We start from the raw sequence: 19,498 nt of genomic DNA on the forward strand, positions 1-19,498 counted from the left end.
TGTCTTCTTACCCTTAAGACCGCTTTCCTGGTTGCCATCACCTCTGCCAGGATCGTGAGTGAGCTCCAGGCTCTTTCATCCAAGCCTCCCTTCCTTTCTGTCCATCAGGACAAGGTTGTGTTGCGGACAAGACCCTCTTTCCTGCCCAAGGTAGTCATAGCCTTCCACATCGGGCAGTCCATCACCTTCCCCACCTTCTTTCCGCCTTCGCATCCCTCTACAGAGGAAGAGCGGCTCCATCGTCTGGACCCAAAACGTGCGCTCTTTTTCTATTTGGATTGCACACGCCAGTTCCGGGTGGATGACCAACTCTTTGTTGGTTACATGGGCGCTAAGAAGGGACGGGCGGTGCACAAACGGACCATCTCTCGGTGGGTCGTCTTGTGTATCAAGCCATGCTACTCTTTAGCTAAGAAGGAGCCTCCTGTTGGGCTGAGGGCCCATTCCACTCGGGCCATGGAGGCTACTACTGCCCTGGGCCGGGGAGTCCCCTTGCAGGACAACTGTCAGGCAGCTACGTGGGCCTCGCTGCACACGTTCGCAAGACACTACTGCCTGGACAGCCAAGTCCGGAGGGATGGCTTCTTTGGCCGTTCCGTCCTCCAGGACTTTCTGGTGTGATCATTGGCTCGCAGACCCAACACTGGGGTTGATATTGCTGGGGTATCTTGTCTAAGGTAAGGAATCTAATACTAACCTGTTCTTTCAGATGCACAAGTTACTTAACTTCTGTAACGATATATCTGTAAGAAACAGTAGTTAGTATTAGATTCCTTACCGCCCCACCCGTCCTCCCCGTTCTGTGAACCGATATCCAGGGTTAAGGTCATCCCCTTTCAGGGCCCTAGTTTCATGGCACCAGTGTTGGTTTTTATCATGGCTCTGCGTTTCTGGCGCGGAAAAGCTGTGTATAAGAACTGACGTCAGCGCGCGAGGGCAGCGTCTAAGTACTCTGACGTCATCACGGCGCCAACGACGCCGACGACGGACGTGGAGCCGCAGACGACTCCTACGGACGCTCAAGGGTACTGCTACGCAAAAATTTTCGGATCCAGTCTGACGCCTGGGGATATTCTAAGGTAAGGAATCTAATACGAATTACTGTTTCTTACAGATATATCGTTACCGAAGGTAAGTAACTTGTGCGTTGATTAATGCTCTTTATGACCTGGTGAAAAGTTCAAATTGGACCAATTCTCAGATTTTACCATAACAATTAAAAGTGTGCTTTATATATTCGCAAAGGGCCAAATAAAAGAGGTTCCATCAATGTTTCAATTTATGCCTTTCTATTCACCATTTGCAAGAGTGGTTTGAGAAAGACAGAAGTTAAACTGAACACATAGGCCAAGTACACCGGCGCAAATATCACACAGATCATCCGATCAATAGAGAGCCAAGAAAACCTGAAGATTTTAAGGACGTTCCTTCAAGATAAGCATTTGTTAGATTATAGAAAATAATGAAGCCATCATTACTATGTTTAAGGCCTATGTAGGTTATGGACAGATCACTCAAAAGCAGCAAATTAATCCCTGGAACATGGATCAGAGATCAAGAACTAGAGCAGAGAGGCCTTCATGCCCTGTGCGTACAGAATCTTTCACTGAGATTAGAACATTCAAGCTCATAGCAGACCCTGCGGCTTATAACTGGGTCTCTGCTTCACAGAGAGTCAGCAGAGGATTCTTCGAGCAGACATATGCTAGTAAAACCTCTTCAATCCCGTTACTTTCCTGTGGTTATGACAATGGTCCATACAAGACCTTGTATACGGGACCTGTGAGGGAAGGTGGGAACCATTGGACCATCTAGACTGCCGATAGCGGAGGGTAAGGAGAAAGAGGTGAGAGGAGCACACCACAGGCTAGGTCTGGTAAGTCCGCCATAGAAGGCCCGGTGTGCAAAGAGACACAGGGCTGCCTCTCCGCTGTTTCCCAGCAGCCGGCTCAACTGGGCCCCATCACTCCCTCTCACTCCCCCTCTGCCCCCAACCTCCACCCCCAGCTGCAGTAGGAAGCAAAGATTGGCTCGCGGAGGTGCCGACTGATGAAGCCTGCTCCTCAATCTGCACCCATGGAGTGAGTGCGGCGGTCATAGCGGGCAGCCATGAAGTGAGTGTCTCGCCCCACTGTAGCGACCCTGTTTGAACTGGGTGTGCCTTCTGGGCCAACCTGGTGGTCTCAGCTCACGTGCACTCTAAAGACACTCCAAAGACTCTCATATGAAGAATCACAACAGTTTTAAGCTTGCCAACCTCATTATAATAATCAAGACGTCTTCTAAAGCCAAGCAGCCGCTCAGCCCCTTTGCCCTTCCGGCACCTGTCCCAAGGCAGTTGGTAACCGTCCGGTAATCTCTGGAGAAACTGGACATGGTAATCGCCCAAGAGTCCTGGGCACCCCATCACTACCGCAAGACCAAGGTTGGGCAAAGACCAGGGTTGTGGCTGTGAGCAGCAAGTGGTAGGCAGTCACTGTGTACTTGCCATTTCAGAGCCTACGAGACCAGCCTGAACCTACCCCAGGAGGAGAAGGTGGCTGAGCGAGCCCTCCACACCCAGATCTGAAGACCTGCCTCTTCTCTCTCCCCAGGCGGACACACAGCGGGCCAACAGTCCACTTGCCACAGACCACAGCCAACAACTAGTTTGCATTTCATCCCCTGCTATCGTAACTTACACAAGTAACCAGCCACTGTTCCCTCTAGAGTGCGCGCCTCGGTGGCCACGCACATTGTCATTTATTGCCGTGCAGGATGCCCTCCAGAGCATTGTCAGCAGGAGAGCTCTTTACGCATCTGGAAAAAACAAAAACAAGGGCACCAGCAATAAAACAAACAACACAGGGCAGGGGTATCTGTATCTCTTTAGTTAAAGCACAGCAGAATTGATCATATTTACTGTGGGCTGCGACTGTTCTGGCATTTGTTGTGTTACAGAATCGAAAAAGCAGAGCACTGTAACTTTAAGGTGCACACTCATTACAATGAGTGATTTTTTTTTTCTTTTTCAGCATAGACTATATTCTGTTTCTACCTTTGTACAGTTTACAGACATTCATTTCATTTAGCTTTAGACTAATGTTTCCCAAACCTTTAATTTATGGTGGTATGTCCAAAGAATAACTAAAGATTCCTTTAAATTCTGTATTTATCTTGTCACGTTTGCTGAACTTCAAACATACGTAAAAAGTCATGCTATGTCTTCTGCTGTTTGTGTTTTTTAACACAACTGGTGTTTATCCTCAGTTTGCAGTTGCAGGAAGAAAAGTAAAGTTAATTGTGGGCCAATCTTGCTGGGGCACATGAAGTGTGAAAAAGGAAAGGCTGTAGGATACAGTTTTTTCGTAGCACACAACAAAATGTACATACCTGTAAATAAACGGTATAAATTCTTAAGTTAGAAAAGCAAAAATAAAGCACTTCACTGTATAATTCTCAAGTGTGATTGAAACAAAGATTTTAATCGGATCAGAACAAATCAAGACCCTTTAATCTATATTGCACAAATAATAAATATTGACTGAAACCTGATTTCCACACACTATTATTTGTGTGCAATATAGTTTAAAACTGTATGTCTGTGTAAATTTAATGACAATTTCAATGGAAACGTGCTCTCTGTAAATGACAATGTGTTAACACACCATGCACTAGTTACGTGTTTTTTTTAAATCGCCTGCCTCGTATTCATTAAAGCTAGATGGGTTGGTTTGTCGTACTAAAAAGTGGGTTGTGGTTCTAAGACGTTTTGGAAGCACTGTGCTACGCACAACTAATGGCAGTAAAATTACGCCCAAAAAGATCTTGGTCCAGATGCATGAAGCTTTCGTCGCAAAATACTGGTCGCACTTCGCGACCAATATTTTTGCAACCAGTGTAGTAGTTTGCAAACCTACCTATGTATTAATAGGTTGGTTTGCAAATACCAAATTGTAGTGGGTGGCAATTTCACCTACCTCACCGATACTAATAAGGTCATTCACAAAATGTGATCTACTATGATTGTCAGCCATCACAGGGATAGTGGCCTGCTGGAGTCAGCAGATCACCTTATCTGTGGTTGCTTTTAAATAAAGCCATCATTTTTTTTTTTTAAATAAATCGAAAACTGGATTTTTTTTAAATGGAAAAGAAAAGCTTAATTTACATTTTCTCAAGAGTAGGGATAGGACCACTGTGTAGTCTAAAAAATATTTTTGTCAACAGTTACAAAGGGGGATGGATCACCACAACATTTCTGTAGTACGTAAAATATCAATGTTTTGCAACCTTATTTCGGTCACAAAACATTTTTGTAACCCATTCCAAATTAGTATTTGTTAGGGAAGCCGATTCAGTATTTAGTGGCACACACAAATTGCGATTCAGTAATGTTTAACTGATGATAAGTGCATATAGTGAGCTTGCTGTTCATTTTGTATTTTTGTAACATGTTAATGTATTGCAATGTGTGGTTGTTGCATACCAAAAGGCATTATTGAAGGGTGCAAGGAGCCTGATATTGGAAATCAGACTTTTTGTGAACAAAACATTCCTATGCATATCGCCTCTTGTTCTTGATGGCACTTTCAGCTTCAACAACCACCGTTTTCAATTCCTGCAGACCCCATTAATATGCTGAAGGGTTGCTTTCATTTAACAGCCCAGTGCAGTCTAGAAATTGTGGTTTTGATCTACATGGGTTGATTTATTCATTTGAGCTAACACACCCAGAAACCATTTTCTTTCAGCAATTTTATACAGAACAAATCTGCCCAAGGGGCCTTGGTGCACTTTATATGAGCACCATGTAATGGTACCTAAGACAGTGGGCTTGGGGGACACATATTACATACCATTAGTCACTGGGGGTGAATGTTTTGATTTGTTCTGCATTCCGTCCATCAATCATGTGTCTATGATGGGGCACGGGTGCAGAGGGAAAGTTTTCCCTAATTTGCATTCAGTGCTTAATTTGAGCTGGTGGTTTCTGGTGCTATGCACCAGCTATTAATTGTGAACACTGGCACTTATGAGAGCTTCCACATGGTGATAGTTTGTGTAATTTAGAGATAAGCAGAAGAACAGTTGTTTATTAATTCAATAAAAAGAAATTATATCTCCCTTCCAAGTCATTCTTATAGATTTTGGGGACTGGTATAGTCTGAACTGTCACGCTTGCAGCGGTTTAATGGTTAATACTTGTGCTGGTACTGTCATTGACAGCGCTGGCAGTAGCAAAGGGTGGTGCAAGCTGCGGTGGCCTCCTGACGTGGGCCCTGGTACTTTTGTTTTTTTTTAGAGCCCAAGAACTGTTTGCATTCGGCCATACCCTATGTAAATGGCGGAATGCCCCCTTGGAATCACACCAGCGCTTAAAGTAGGTGCACATGCTATAATCTAGTCCCCTGTGTCCAAAAAGTAAAAGGCACCAAAATAACATTACCAGCCACCATACATAACATGAAGAGGACCATTTTCTCCTGCATGTGAAAATCCCGATTTTTGCTCTATCTACCGTACTTGTGAATTAGCCTAAATCATGTAACTAACAAATGTATATGTCGAGAAACCCCCTTTTGTCTTCTGAAACAAAACAGAGGTGATAGTGGACTGCTTACTATCATTTCTTAACTGCTGTAGCTCTCACACATTCAGGTATTCCAGGACACAGCTGAATAACTGGATGAAAGTACAGCACCCTAGGAAGACATTACTCACACGCCACAAGAGCTGCTAAGTATTTTTTTGTTTTGTTTTGCAGAATTCAGAGTTTCCTCGATAAATAAAAAGTGGCACCCTTCCTCTAGGGAAATCAAGCCATAATTGGACAACTAGGAGATCTGGCCCACTGCACTCCTTTGTGCCAAAAGTATACAGTTCCTCACAATGGGATGCTGATTTTCATTTGCAGGCCTCCAGTTATGGAATACCCGACTCACTCTAAACCAGGTCCTGTAATAGATGCTTTAGTCCAGGGGAAATATAAAAAAGTTCAAATGTAAATTGCATATCTGTCAATCCACAGCTCCCTTTCACGGACACCCATGAACTGCCTAATGTGTATTAAACTCTCAGAGCCTTGTGTAAAAAGCTTTGCCTCCATCATTCGCGAGACATTTAATTTAGTTTAAAAAGTCTAGTTGCATTTACTCAGTCCATTATGTTTATTTTGATTTTCGAGATAATGCTTTTTTGTAGAATACAATAAATCTAGAAAACAGATTGACCTACCTGGTAAGTATATGAAAGTGGACCGACTGTTATCCGAGTGTGTTAAAACATTACGATAACCCAGCATGAAATGAAAACCATATTTTTCTGTCAAACCAATGTAATGCCATCAATGATTGAATGAATGAATGAATGAATAAAAAACTTATTAAATACATTGGTTCACCTGAAAAAGCATTTTGGTGCTAACTAAGATACATTAGTTATTGAGAGTACATTAGGCATGTGAATAAGTGGGTGGTTCTCCTAAGTTGTGTATAGGTTATTCAATGTCTTTAATGTTTTGTTTTTAATTTAGGGTGAAAAATTTCGACGCTTTTGGAAAGAATCTGGAAGGGCTCTTAGCTATTTATCAAATTCATGGAGATAGGTAACACTGTCCTGTTTTGTTATAGTGGTTTGTAATGACAACATACTGTACATTAACATGTTTCATTATTTAATGGCTTCGTGACGTTGGCAATCTAATGTTTTACCTTGAATAAGGTGGCTTTAACCAGGTAGGTTCAAACTATCTAAAGAGCTGTGTGTGCACCATTCGCTCTCTTGATGCCAGATGTGCTAACCTACTTTGCAGTTGCAAACACTTCAGGTTAACACAAAATGAGTGTTTGTGGCTATAAAATTGTTTTTCTCCTTATGTAAGAATCCCATTTTAGGAGCCAGAAAACATTTACCAACTCTTAAAATGAGATGCTAAATGATTACTGGATCGCAATTTGAAACAGGCGTGTTGTAGGCGTACCTTCCAGGTTGCGATTCAGTAACCTATTTATCAGTGGTTTGCGACTGGAATTCAGGTTGCAAACTACTAAAGTTACTGACTCCAAAGCTGGGGTGGTAACTCGCTCGCAAAGGGAAAAGAATCATAAATACTAGTTAGGTCTCGCCAACGCAATGCGCATGCGTTGCAAAGGCAAAAATACTTTTTCCGATGGCCATGGCTTTTCAGCCAAACTCGTGCTCGCGTTCCATTGCCTTCAATGGCAACGCATGCACATGAAGCGAATTACTTGCGGGAGCGAGTGCCACCATATGGTAGCAATTATCGCTCCCGTAAGTAAATCGCACAGGACCCCCCCCCCTTTTAGCGTGCACGCGTGCACACACAACTCCATGCCTTTTTTTTTTTTTTTTACTTTAAGAGCGAGGTGCGCGTGCGGCCAATGCTTGTTGGTGATGGATTGTATCTTCCACCCTGTGCTCCCCACGTAACCTTTGACTAGAATGTTGTGTGAGATTGGAATTATCTGCTGTAAATTAAATTAGTTTGTTCGTAGACAAGTGAACACAGGAGCAGATGTACATTCTCGTTATAACTGTTATCAAGGTAGTTGTCTCAGGGAAAACAAGGGGAACCCTACTCACATAGGAGCCAGGGCATTTAATTATATCAGAAAACAATGGTTCCTGTGGTATAGTACTATATAATATAAAATCTGTATATAGCTTAATAGCAATTTTCAAGAGAACCGAGGGTTGGCAAGGGATGTCAAAAGGAAATGCAAAAACAATTAGATTTCATATCATCAATGTTTTTATATTTCAAAACATTGGTTGTATGATTGTACAAATATATACAATTTGTCACATAGTATTGTGAAAACAGAAGAAAGGTGCACAGTGTCCCCAGTGTACGTGTGAAACCAAAAACAGTACAAATAACCCAAAATAAATGTAAGCACAATGGTTTCTCATGGGATGACTAAAAGGAAGGAAAATGACCTATACATTGATACACAAATTACTATTTAGTGTCTATCCTCAGTCGTAGGCACTAATATTATGGTTCAATTCCTTATAGCGTCGACGGCGTTTCGACCCTTAGGGTTATGGCATTTTATCAGGACAGGGCGTTGGGGGACATCTGGATAATGACTTGTTCTCACCCATGCGTAGTGAATAAATAAAACTGACTTACAGGTAGCCCAGCCGGGTACACTGTAGTGGTCAGGAATTCATGAAATCATGTTTACGATAGTCACAAGTGATATTGTGGCGTTTTGAAGATGACTTGAATAATACCCACAGGGCGATGCCTGATAGCGTGGGTGATGGCGCTTAGTAGCGTCAGTCAGGATCTCTCAGTCAGTCTGCTTATTCACGTCAATATTAGATCCCGAGAACCCCAATAAAGTTTTTAACAAGCATTTACAACGCAATGGTTTCGCCTTTTGAAAAGTTTGAGCTATTGGCATTGTAAATGACAAAATTTGTAGTTATGTGTTGGTTTTGAAAACAGAAAAATAAATGGCATTGTCATTTACAATGCCAATAGTTTAATCTCTTAACCTTGAGGCGAGTACACAAGCAGACCCAGTATCTTTGATATCTGGCCCTTTCGTAAGTGAGAACAAAAACCACACCCTGTGTGAGACACAAAGCTGGGGCCTGGGCACAAAAGAGGAGTACCAGGGCACATACATCAATAATCACTGTACAGGTAGGTGTTAGCAGCTCATGAGCATGTACTTACATCTGCTTAGGGCATGCAGTGAAACAGGTCCAAATATGTATGTAAAATGATTTTGCAGACAGTGATCTTTCTTTAATGGAGGCCCAAAAGAAAGGACCTGCAAGGGAGAAAGTGGGAACGTAAACTTGAAAAACGAAATATCTCAATGGACACCACTTTTTACGGAGGGTGTTTAAACAGAAGGGGAAATAAAACATTCATTCGGGCGTGCAGAACGTCTTCACACAACTTCTGTGTCCTTCACATGGTACAGAACGGGCTGGTGCTAAATGATTTAGAGCCCCTAAGCACGTCAGCCTGATCTGTGCATTTTAGGCTAATAACACCACTCGAAAACACGCCTAGAAGATAAGCTTCACGGCGCGATGTTAAAGTGGCCCCAGACACCGCACAATGGGAATGGTCAAAGTGCGCATGGGCTGTGAGTGCTCTGCACTTCTGCAGCAGCGCTTTCAAGCTTTGCTCGCTCCAGGCCTGCCTGTCGCAGCCACAACAGCGCGACCACCCTCTTACCTCCCACAACGCTGCCATCTGCCGCTTACCTCTTCCCACGTGTCCAGCAGGCGTACGATATCATTCCTTTAAATCCATACCAATAAGTCTGGAAAGTGAAGGAAAATAAAAGCAGTGCATGCCCGTGCACTTCCGGCACCTCGTGTCTCCTCGGACTGGTTCAGCAGACACCTAGGTGCTGCCGCGGCCTCCCTGCTCGGCCCTCCCCCTGCCTGACACCAGCTGACATCACGGGCTGCACCCCTGCCCCTCCCCGCCCTCCTCGGGAGATAAGGCTCCTGTCACAGCAGGGCTGCCCCTGCCCTTGCCCGGGATGTGTCACGGATCAAAGGGTGAGCTATCGAGTGCGCCGAGTTCTCCTGCAGCCTCTTTCACGTCACTGAAGTGAGCTCCCGGCTGCTGGCAGCGCAGTCTCTGCTCCACCCTGCTGAGACACCTCGACAAATGAGGACGAACCGGTTACACTGGAAGTGTAACCGTACACCGTCCGTGCGCTCACCTTCAGCACACTGCACGGGACAGCACCGCGAGGGCGAGCCAGGCCTCTGTGCAGCGCCCATCAATAATTTACACGTCACAGAGGAGCTAGCCTTCAATGCGGGCATTCACACGAGTGCTGACAGGCACAGTCACTTGACACGGTCACTTCGGAGATCCCCGTGGGGTAGGGAACACCCCCAGTCAAGCGCGCCCACTAGTAGGCGCTAGCATGGGGACACGTTAGGACGGAAATGCGTGCCAGTGGGCAGCTGGGTTGGCATACAATAGGCGATTTGAATGGAATGGTAGAGGCCCAGGTTTGGACGGGACAGGGAACCAGGCATAGTTTGGCATGGACAGGAGTCTGCCTGTAACAGGCACGTTGAAATGGGGGCGCAGAGTGAGAAGACGGCACAACAGCTGGCACACAAGGTGTGGTCTGAACGGGGTGGCAGAGGAGGCAATATAAACAGGGTATGGGTTAGAGGGGACAGCGGACAGGTCCCCAGGTATGGCCCGAATACTATAGCAGAGAGCAGCCAGCATAACTATAATACATAGAAGGGGGGCTTGAACCAGGTATAGATGGAAACGGAGGGTGGAGGGCCGCGGGGCCATGACATGTTTTTAAACGGAAAGAGGGTGGGAGATGGGCACAGCACCAAATCAATGTATAATTGAGAGACGGGGCAGTCCAGTTCAAGTTTATTTCTATTTGGAAAAAAGTCTTTAAAACCATAAAAACATACACAGATAACATTTTACAGTCCCCGACGCCACTTTATCGACTCTTCACCACCAGCGGGGGCAGTCCACCAGTACGGTGTGAACTGGGTCTTAAGGGGCACCAGACGAGTATGTTTTCAAATGGTAGAGAAATGCCCCAGGTACGTTTTACAAAGTAGCCACAGGGCACCTCACGTTTTGAATTGGTGGGGCAGACCAACAGGCGTGGACGGAATTGTAGGAAAGGTGACAGGGCACGTGTACGCTTTAAAAAGACAGTAAGAAGACCTGGGCACCATGTATAATATGAAATGGAGGGGCGGGAAACGGAACATGTTCTGAACCGGAGGAGGCGCGACAGCATTCATGTTTTCACTCAGGGGGCATGGCCAACAAGACACCAAGCATGTCCGGAATTAAAACAAGCACCTACGGGCACACGGACAGCGGGAGGGGGGGCGGGAACGGACAGCGGGAGGGGGGGGCTGGAACAGGGACACGAACAGCGGGAGGGGGGGCAGGAACGGGCACACGGACAGCGGGAGAGGGGGCGGGAACGGAGAGCGGGACATCGCTCAACCCACCCCTGCAAACGACACGTTAAAAATGGCCAACACAAACATTTTAAAAAAATCAAAAAAAATCTGCCCAACGCCGCATGATGTAAGAAAAGGGGCAGGATGAGAAAAACATCGCCGGAACGCCCACGAATCGCCTCGAACCATGACAGGCAGATCTCACTTCCAATGGCTAGCCTCCATTTATGGAGCTAGCCAATGGAAGTGAGAGGCGTGACAAAGGCCCATACTCTTCACAAAAGTTTTTGCCTGCGCGAATGCAGCTGCACAGCGGACGCCAGGCGAAACCTAAAAAGTACCAGACACTTAATTCCAGTCGTCATTGAAAGAAAACACATGCTCGTTCACACAGTAGCTCAGTTTTGAAAAGTGTTCAGGTGCTTCATATTAATGTAAATTGCACAGAAGTTGCATGAAACTTGCAATGCGGGCCAAACCGTATCGATTAGTTGATATACAGATAATAAACTTGTGCACTTGCAAACACCCGGGCGGGTCGTTGTATCAGAATTCGGAAGGTCAAAGGATGCAACGGAGTAGAACTCGCGCCCCTGCGACTAGTATCATCTATGCTTTATCTTAAGAGCCCACTCTCCACGTCTTAGAGGGCGCATGCATATGATTTTGTAAAACAATAAGTGCCTGGAGCCAAAGTTTTACTTAGAAGCCAGTAGTCGGCGCTATCAGACATGGTGGTGGTGGTGTGTGTGTGGGGGGGTCGGGTTCACCTCATGCTTCTTTCCTCCCAACACCCCCGCCACTTTAATTCACTCTTGCAGGTTATTTTTTTCCTTGCTCTTTTTCTCTTGCCCTTTTGTTTTGGCTCACTCTGGCTGTGTCAAAAAACTGGCACTCGGAGGAGCTACGCTAGCAACCAAGATGGCCGCATAAACTCCCGGCTCCGCCGACCTGCGCCAGCAGCTCGTATATCCTGCAAATTATCCTGACTTCACACCGAACTCCCGTATGTATGGGGAGTAACTGACTCTGAAGGCGCAATCCCGAACTTTCTATCATACCGGGTGACAGAGATACGCCGTGTTTTATTTCTTGGCCTACCCCGGAGCGGAAGCCGGGGCCTCGATTTCCAACCCATCCGGGCTGGAATTGAACAACATCGGCTGTGAACCCTGGGCTTTGTCCGGTCTCCCGAGCGGAGAAATAATCTTCCTGTTTTTGACGGCGATTTCATATCCTGTCTGCAACACACACGCTATGGCGTGCCACATCGTTTGCTGCGGCCCCGTATCCTACGTTCGGAGACATAGTAAGCTTGTCGTGGGAGTGAGGACGGGAGCCCTGATCAGCGGCAAAGGAATAACGTCGTGAGGTGAGAGCGCCCGTTGCTGGTGTCCGCTCCAGATTTGCTTGCTACCCCGGAGAAGCCGGCCTCCGGGGTTTGCATCCTGATCTGTGGCTTGCGAGGGGAGATGGAGGAGACAGAAGACTCACCACCGCTGCACGCCGTAATGGCGGCCATCAGAGCGCTCCAGTCTCCAGAGCGGAGAAATAATCTTCCTGTTTTTGACGGCGATTTCATATCCTGTCTGCAACACACACGCTACGGCGTGCCACATCGTTTGCTGCGGCCCCGTATCCTACGTTCGGAGACATAGTAAGCTTGTCGTGGGAGTGAGGACGGGAGCCCTGATCAGCGGCAAAGGAGTAACGTCGTGAGGTGAGAGCGCCCGTTGCTGGTGTCCGCTCCAGATTTGCTTGCTACCCCGGAGAAGCCGGCCTCCGGGGTTTGCATCCTGATCTGTGGCTTGCGAGGGGAGATGGAGGAGACAGAAGACTCACCACCGCTGCACGCCGTAATGGCGGCCATCAGAGCGCTCCACTCACAGATCACCGTCCACTACCAGGCACTGTCGGTAACAATGGACGATCTTTGCCGTAGACCGGAGAGCGTTTTTTTGCCATCATTGCAGCCAGCGTTGGCGCCAACAGAACATTGTCTATCCGATTTCGAGGTCCCCGTGCAGACGCTGGATCCCTTCGGCGCTGCGGATTCCTGTACTACGGATCGCGCGCCCATGAACATTGTCTGCGTCCCCTGCTTGAACCCTATTTCGCCGAATTTCACTATGGACAACCTTGACTGCCTTCACAAGATCACCTTTGACTATTGGAGAGTTTGATCATTCTGCCACGCTTTTTCTCACTTGCTTTGTGTGGATCGTGAACTCCTATCCCTTACTTGGCTTGTTCGTACTGACTTGAATTTTCATGCAAGCATACTCGCTCTCACTGTTGCTGTGGCCTGGGTTATAAGTGCTCCAGTGAACATTCGTACTGGCCAGGGTTAACTTGTGGGGCTTTTCAGGATCCGGGACAACAATTTACTCTGCTGTTGGGCTTGTAACCTGTTAACTGCGGGAGTCGGGTGGTATGTTTGGTGCTTCCCCGGATTGATACTGTATTTCGCTGCATTTATTTTGAACTTGTTTCCGGGGGGTCGCACCTGGTGGGGGATAGGGGAGTCCTGGAGTGTGTTTTTCTGTTTCTCCTCCTCCGCTATTCTCTTCTTTCAGGGATGCTTCGGGGCGACAGGCACACTGCTAGTGGGTTAGGCCGTAGCCATTGCAGGGGTGCAGGGTGGTGGGGGAGGATGGGAGGTTGTTATTTTGCCTTTGTTTTGTTCTATGGCCCCTTTTTCTTCTCTCTCTTCTCTCTTTCGGGTTTTCCTCTGGGCGACAGGCGCGCTGCTAGTGGGGTAGGCTGTAGCCATTGCGGGCAGCAGGGTGGGGGGTGTGAGGGGGGTTTGTTATTTTGCCTTTGTTGTGTTCTATGGCCCCTTTTCTCTTTTTTCTTGCAGGGTCCGGTAGCGATAACTTTCGGTTTCATCCTGAAGTAGATGAGTGGGCAGGGTCTGGGGTGGGTGACTGTGATGATAGATAGGTAGCTTTGTCCTTTACTCTTAGTGAACTAACTGTCGCTTGCATTTATATTGTTGATCTATTTTGATTCACGACTACTTTTAACACCTACCCGCATTTTTGTACCTCCGAGTGTGTAGCTCCGGATATCCGGTCTTTTCTTCTTTATTTCATTCTTTGGGGGGGGGGGGGTTAAATATAAAATGAAACCTTATTCATATCCTTGATTCGAACTGTTTCCGATGCACCATCTATCCTTTACCGCTGCCGGACCCATGGGTTGTCAGCTGAATAGCTGTGTTATTTGAATTACTGATCCGTGTTGCATACCTGTGGTACCGGCCCCTGCTGTTGCAGGGCTACTTTTGTATCTTGTGTTGAACGATATATTAAAGGTTTTCAAAAAATATAAAAATATTTAAAAAAAAAGAAAACTGGCACTCGTGCAGAATAAAATGCCTAGCTAACACATATACCATTTTCTGCTGCTGCAGATCACTCGGTGCATGTGCAGAAGAGTAGCGGCTCTTCTAGCGAGCGCTGTCCTCTGTGTGCACTTCAAGATGTGAGCCTTGCTCCCCGGAGGAGCCACCTTCCCATTAGATAAGTTGAAAGTAATGATGCGTTATCCCGTACACGCTCAATGTAGTGCTTTGGAGCCGAGTGTATAGAGGCTTTGATAGCGCCCACATTTTACGTTTTCAGAAGTGAAGCGCTAGACTCGATCTGATCATATGCTCGCTGTACGCTCCTCGACCTGGGCACACATTTGGGTAAAGATTAGTGTATGTTTGAATCAAGTTAGTCACTTTGAATCCTATCCATTTATGATACAGTTTCCAAGTTCCAGGAGTCCCTACGCCGTGTAGAAACATCTGCAGTCTCCGATTCGAAGCTTGCTTTTGACAGGCTGACTGAAGGAACACAGCAGATGAATTATGGTCCGTTTGCGAAACTTGGAAAGGGTGTTAAAGTGCTTTTTGTTAAACTTATCTTTATGAAACATTGTTACAATATACCAGTTATCATTCATTTTTTTTACTTCCAAAGGTCCACAAACGGTTGGACAATCCACCTGGGCGTCCCATAATCTCTGCGATTAATAGTTCAACTGAGAACATTCTAACTTATATTGATTATTTTCTGCAGGACAGTGTTAAAAATTTAAGATCTTATGTGCAGGATTCATCTGATTTTGTACGTAAATTGAACAATGCATCTTGGAATTTAGATTGTATATTGGTCACGTTAGACGTAGCTTCATTGTATACGTCAATAGCCACTATTTGAACCAGCGTTCAATTAATTTCTCTGCCCATAACACAATGTTAATCACCATGATTAAGATCTGTTTGGAACAGAATTATTTCCTGTTCAACAATCAAGTGTACCAGCAGACTAGAGGGGTAGCCATGGGGGCCTGTTTTTCACCCAGCCTAGCGTGCTTGCACATGGGCTGGTGGGAGGAACAGGTCCTCATGGGGCAACATCAAACCACAATGGAAAATAATGTCCCACTGTATTTGAGGTACATTGATGATCTTTTTCTTATTTGGCAGGGAGCATTACAAGAAGCACGCACCTTTTGTGAAACAACTTAATAACAATGACCTGAATCTTGAATTCACATTTACTTTTAGCACATCATCTATTTGCTTTCTTGACTTGGAAGTATATGTAGAGTCTGGGGCATTAGCGACAAGGCTACATAGAAAGCCCACAGCAGGTAATACTGTCCTGCATGCTGCCAGCCAGCACCCCCATCATTTGATACGCAGTATCCCTTTTGGGCAGATGCTGCGCATCAAAAGAATTTGTAGTACGGAAACTGAGTGTTCTAAAGCTCAGGAAGCAAGTAAAGAACGCTTCCTTGCTAGGGGATATTCAGAGTTGGTTGTTCAGAAAGCAATGGACCGCTCGAGAACTATAACTAGAGCGCAGGCATTAACACCTAAGATAACCCCCAACACAACCAGTACTACCTCTACACCTGACTCCTCAAGAATCATTGTCGCCTACAATCGACAACACAAAGAGATTTGCAAAATCTTTTCCCGCAATTGGAACCTGGTGACGGGGGATCCTATCATCGGTAGTCTTGTGGGAAAAAACCTGAGTTCTCTTTCAGAAAATCCACTTCCATGGAGGACATATTAGTTAAGAACTATCTGGAGCAGCCAATACCAGAGACCTTCATGGCTCTAAGAAAAGGTTTCAAAAAATGTTCAAGCTGCAAAGCTTGTAAATACGGCTGCAGCAACAAGCAATATTTTACACCTTTTAGAGATGCACCTGTACAGATAAACAAACAACTCGCCTGCAGAACTGAATTTGCGTCTATGTGCTGCAGTGCCCTTGTGAGCTCCGGTATGTGGGGAGCACCCGACTGCCGGCTCACAAGCAGATACTGCAGCACATAAGAGCCATCAGCACCAAAGATCAGTCATATCCGGTGGCACACCACTTTGAGAGTACCCATGAAAGTGACCCAAAACATCTATTATATTATGTCATTGACTGCGTTATGCCCCTGAAACGTGGCGGTAACAGAGATGCACTTTTAAGGGTCTTAGAGACTCGCTACATATTAGAATTAGATAGTCGAACCCCTGGGGTTCTTAACTCTAGCGAGGACCTCTACACTTGTTTATAAGTCCCACGTATAAACAATCTGAAAAAGTGGAATTCATTACAACACAGGATACTCTTACCAACTTAGTGGTTGTTACCTCTTACACTGTGATATCATATGAATTAGTATACATCAGTATTAGCCATCTTAAAAACATCTGTTATGGAATTAATTGTATAAGGGAGGGGCTCCTTCCACTACATATTTTTTAGATATATGAAATGAAACAAGTAAAATTTCGAATTTTGATTAGCACTTTGCACTTGTATGTATTTTGCACTATGCTGTTACAGCTGCTCCTAGCCACAGTATCAGGTATATATTTGGATAAAAATTGTTTGCACAGGCACTTTTATTAGGTCCCCACTTGGGATTTATTTGTTTAGGTTTTTTAACAGGAAACAAGCAGTTTTAAATGTGATTATACTAATATGTCCTTTTGTGGTGTTTACATATTTAGATATATATATATATATATATATATATATATATATATATATATATATATATATATATATATATATATATATATTCATATATGTATTTATGACCATTGTGACATATTGCACATATTTATTTGTTTACATGAATTGTAAATTATGTTGAAACATAACTCGCAATGAGTTCCATCATTTAGACATTAGGTTGCAGATTTGCTCCTAGTCTTTCTTTTGTTTCCATGACTTAAAAAACCTATGACATGTTGGGGGCGGGAAATAACAATCCGCCTTTTATGTTTACTATTTATACCCCACCTGTGGCATTACAATCGCATCATGTGATCAAGACTGTGGAGACAGTCGAAACGCATCATGGCGGCATGCTGAGCAAGAATATGCACAAATAAAAGCACTTTTGTTCTGGCAACAAACTGGGTTCCATTCATCGTCATTTTTCCAGTTGAGCAATAATTGGTGGCGCTGTTCCAGCGTCTGGCGAGTTCGTGTGTGTGTGTGTGTGTATATATATGTGTATATATATATATATATATATCAACACAGTCCAGGACCCCAAATTTGGAATGGCCACACGGAAGCTGTTTACCAGACGCCTCTTTATTTCAGCATGCCATGCGGATTTCAAACAGGAACGCACTTTCCAATTGCATGCAGTGCCAAACGCGTTTCGAGAGTCTCCAGGCTCTCTTCGTCAGTGGCTGAAATGTTAAAATGAAGCTGCAGCATATATCCATTATTTAAAGTCAAGCACCCGCCCTCCTGAGGGCGTGGCCACACATGGCCCTCTGGGCGCTGTAGTTTTAAAGTTTTCTTATCAAAGTGGATGCGCACTTCATTGTAAATACACATCTTTATATCCCAAGTGGGTGGAAGTAGAATCTCCTGCTTTCATTCCGCTCTGCTTATAAGCTGAAATATGGTGCGGGCTCGCACGCATACCTGGATCACATCCGCTCCCCTTCCGCCTTTCAATACTGCTGCCTTAATGTCAGCAAAGGTCGAAATAATGTCTCGAGGGGCCAAATCCGCGACCTGGGAGGCCGCTATAACATCAACACAGTCCAGGACCCCAAATTTGGAATGGCCACACGGAAGCTGTTTACCAGACACCTCTTTATTTCAGCATGCCATGCGGATTTCAAACAGGAACGCACTTTCCAATTGCATACAGTGCCAAACGCGTTTCGAGAGTCTCCAGGCTCTCTTCGTCAGTGGCTGAAATGTTAAAATGAAGCTGCAGCATATATCCATTATTTAAAGTCAAGCACCCGCCCTCCTGAGGGCGTGGCCACACATGGCCCTCTGGGCGCTGTAGTTTTAAAGTTTTCTTATCAAAGTGGATGCGCACTTCATTGTAAATACACATCTTTACATCCGAAGTGGGTGGAAGTAGAATCTCCTGCTTTCATTCCGCTCTGCTTATAAGCTGAAATATGGTGCGGGCTCGCACGCATACCTGGATCACATCCGCTCCCCTTCCGCCTTTCAATACTGCTGCCTTAATGTCAGCAAAGGTCGAAATAATGTCTCGAGGGGCCAAATCCGCGACCTGGGAGGCCGCTATAACATCAACACAGTCCAGGACCCCAAATTTGGAATGGCCACACGGAAGCTGTTTACCAGACACCTCTTTATTTCAGCATGCCATGCGGATTTCAAACAGGAACGCACTTTCCAATTGCATACAGTGCCAAACGTGTTTCGAGAGTCTCCAGGCTCTCTTCGTCAGTGGCTGAAATGTTAAAATGAAGCTGCAGCATATATCCATTATTTAAAGTCAAGCACCGCCCTCCTGAGGGCGTGGCCACACATGGCCCTCTGGGCGCTGTAGTTTTAAAGTTTTCTTATCAAAGTGGATGCGCACTTCATTGTAAATACACATCTTTACATCCCAAGTGGGTGGAAGTAGAATCTCCTGCTTTCATTCCGCTCTGCTTATAAGCTGAAATATGGTGCGGGCTCGCACGCATACCTGGATCACATCCGCTCCCCTTCCGTGTGGCCATTCCAAATTTGGGGTCCTGGACTGTGTTGATGTTATAGCGGCCTCCCAGGTCGCGGATTTGGCCCCTCGAGACATTATTTCGACCTTTGCTGACATTAAGGCAGCAGTATTGAAAGGCGGAAGGGGAGCGGATGTGATCCAGGTATGCGTGCGAGCCCGCACCATATTTCAGCTTATAAGCAGAGCGGAATGAAAGCAGGAGAGTCTACTTCCACCCACTTGGGATGTAAAGATGTGTATTTACAATGAAGTGCGCATTCACTTTGATAAGAAAACTTTAAAACTACAGCGCCCAGAGGGCCATGTGTGGCCACGCCCTCAGGAGGGCGGGTGCTTGACTTTAAATAATGGATATATGCTGCAGCTTCATTTTAACATTTCAGCCACTGACGAAGAGAGCCTGGAGACTCTCGAAACGCGTTTGGCACTGTATGCAATTGGAAAGTGCGTTCCTGTTTGAAATCCGCATGGCATGCTGAAATAAAGAGGTGTCTGGTAAACAGCTTCCGTGTGGCCATTCCAAATTTGGGGTCCT

The 19,498-nt window shown here is 45.5% G+C and overlaps 1 protein-coding gene across 1 annotated transcript in view; it reads left to right on the plus strand.

The window, feature by feature from the left end:
• The window catches only part of LOC147722334 (mediator of RNA polymerase II transcription subunit 1-like), a 597,606-nt gene that overhangs the window by 280,219 nt on the left and 297,889 nt on the right, over positions 1 to 19,498 (plus strand). The window contains exon 7 of the mRNA XM_086966831.1: positions 6,515 to 6,586. Coding sequence (XP_086822957.1) covers positions 6,515 to 6,586 — 72 coding nt within the window. The remainder of the gene's footprint in view (positions 1 to 6,514; positions 6,587 to 19,498) is intronic.

Source organism: Lissotriton vulgaris, chromosome 4_1, assembly GCF_964263255.1.
Source record: "Lissotriton vulgaris chromosome 4_1, aLisVul1.2, whole genome shotgun sequence".
NCBI lineage: Eukaryota > Metazoa > Chordata > Amphibia > Caudata > Salamandridae > Lissotriton > Lissotriton vulgaris.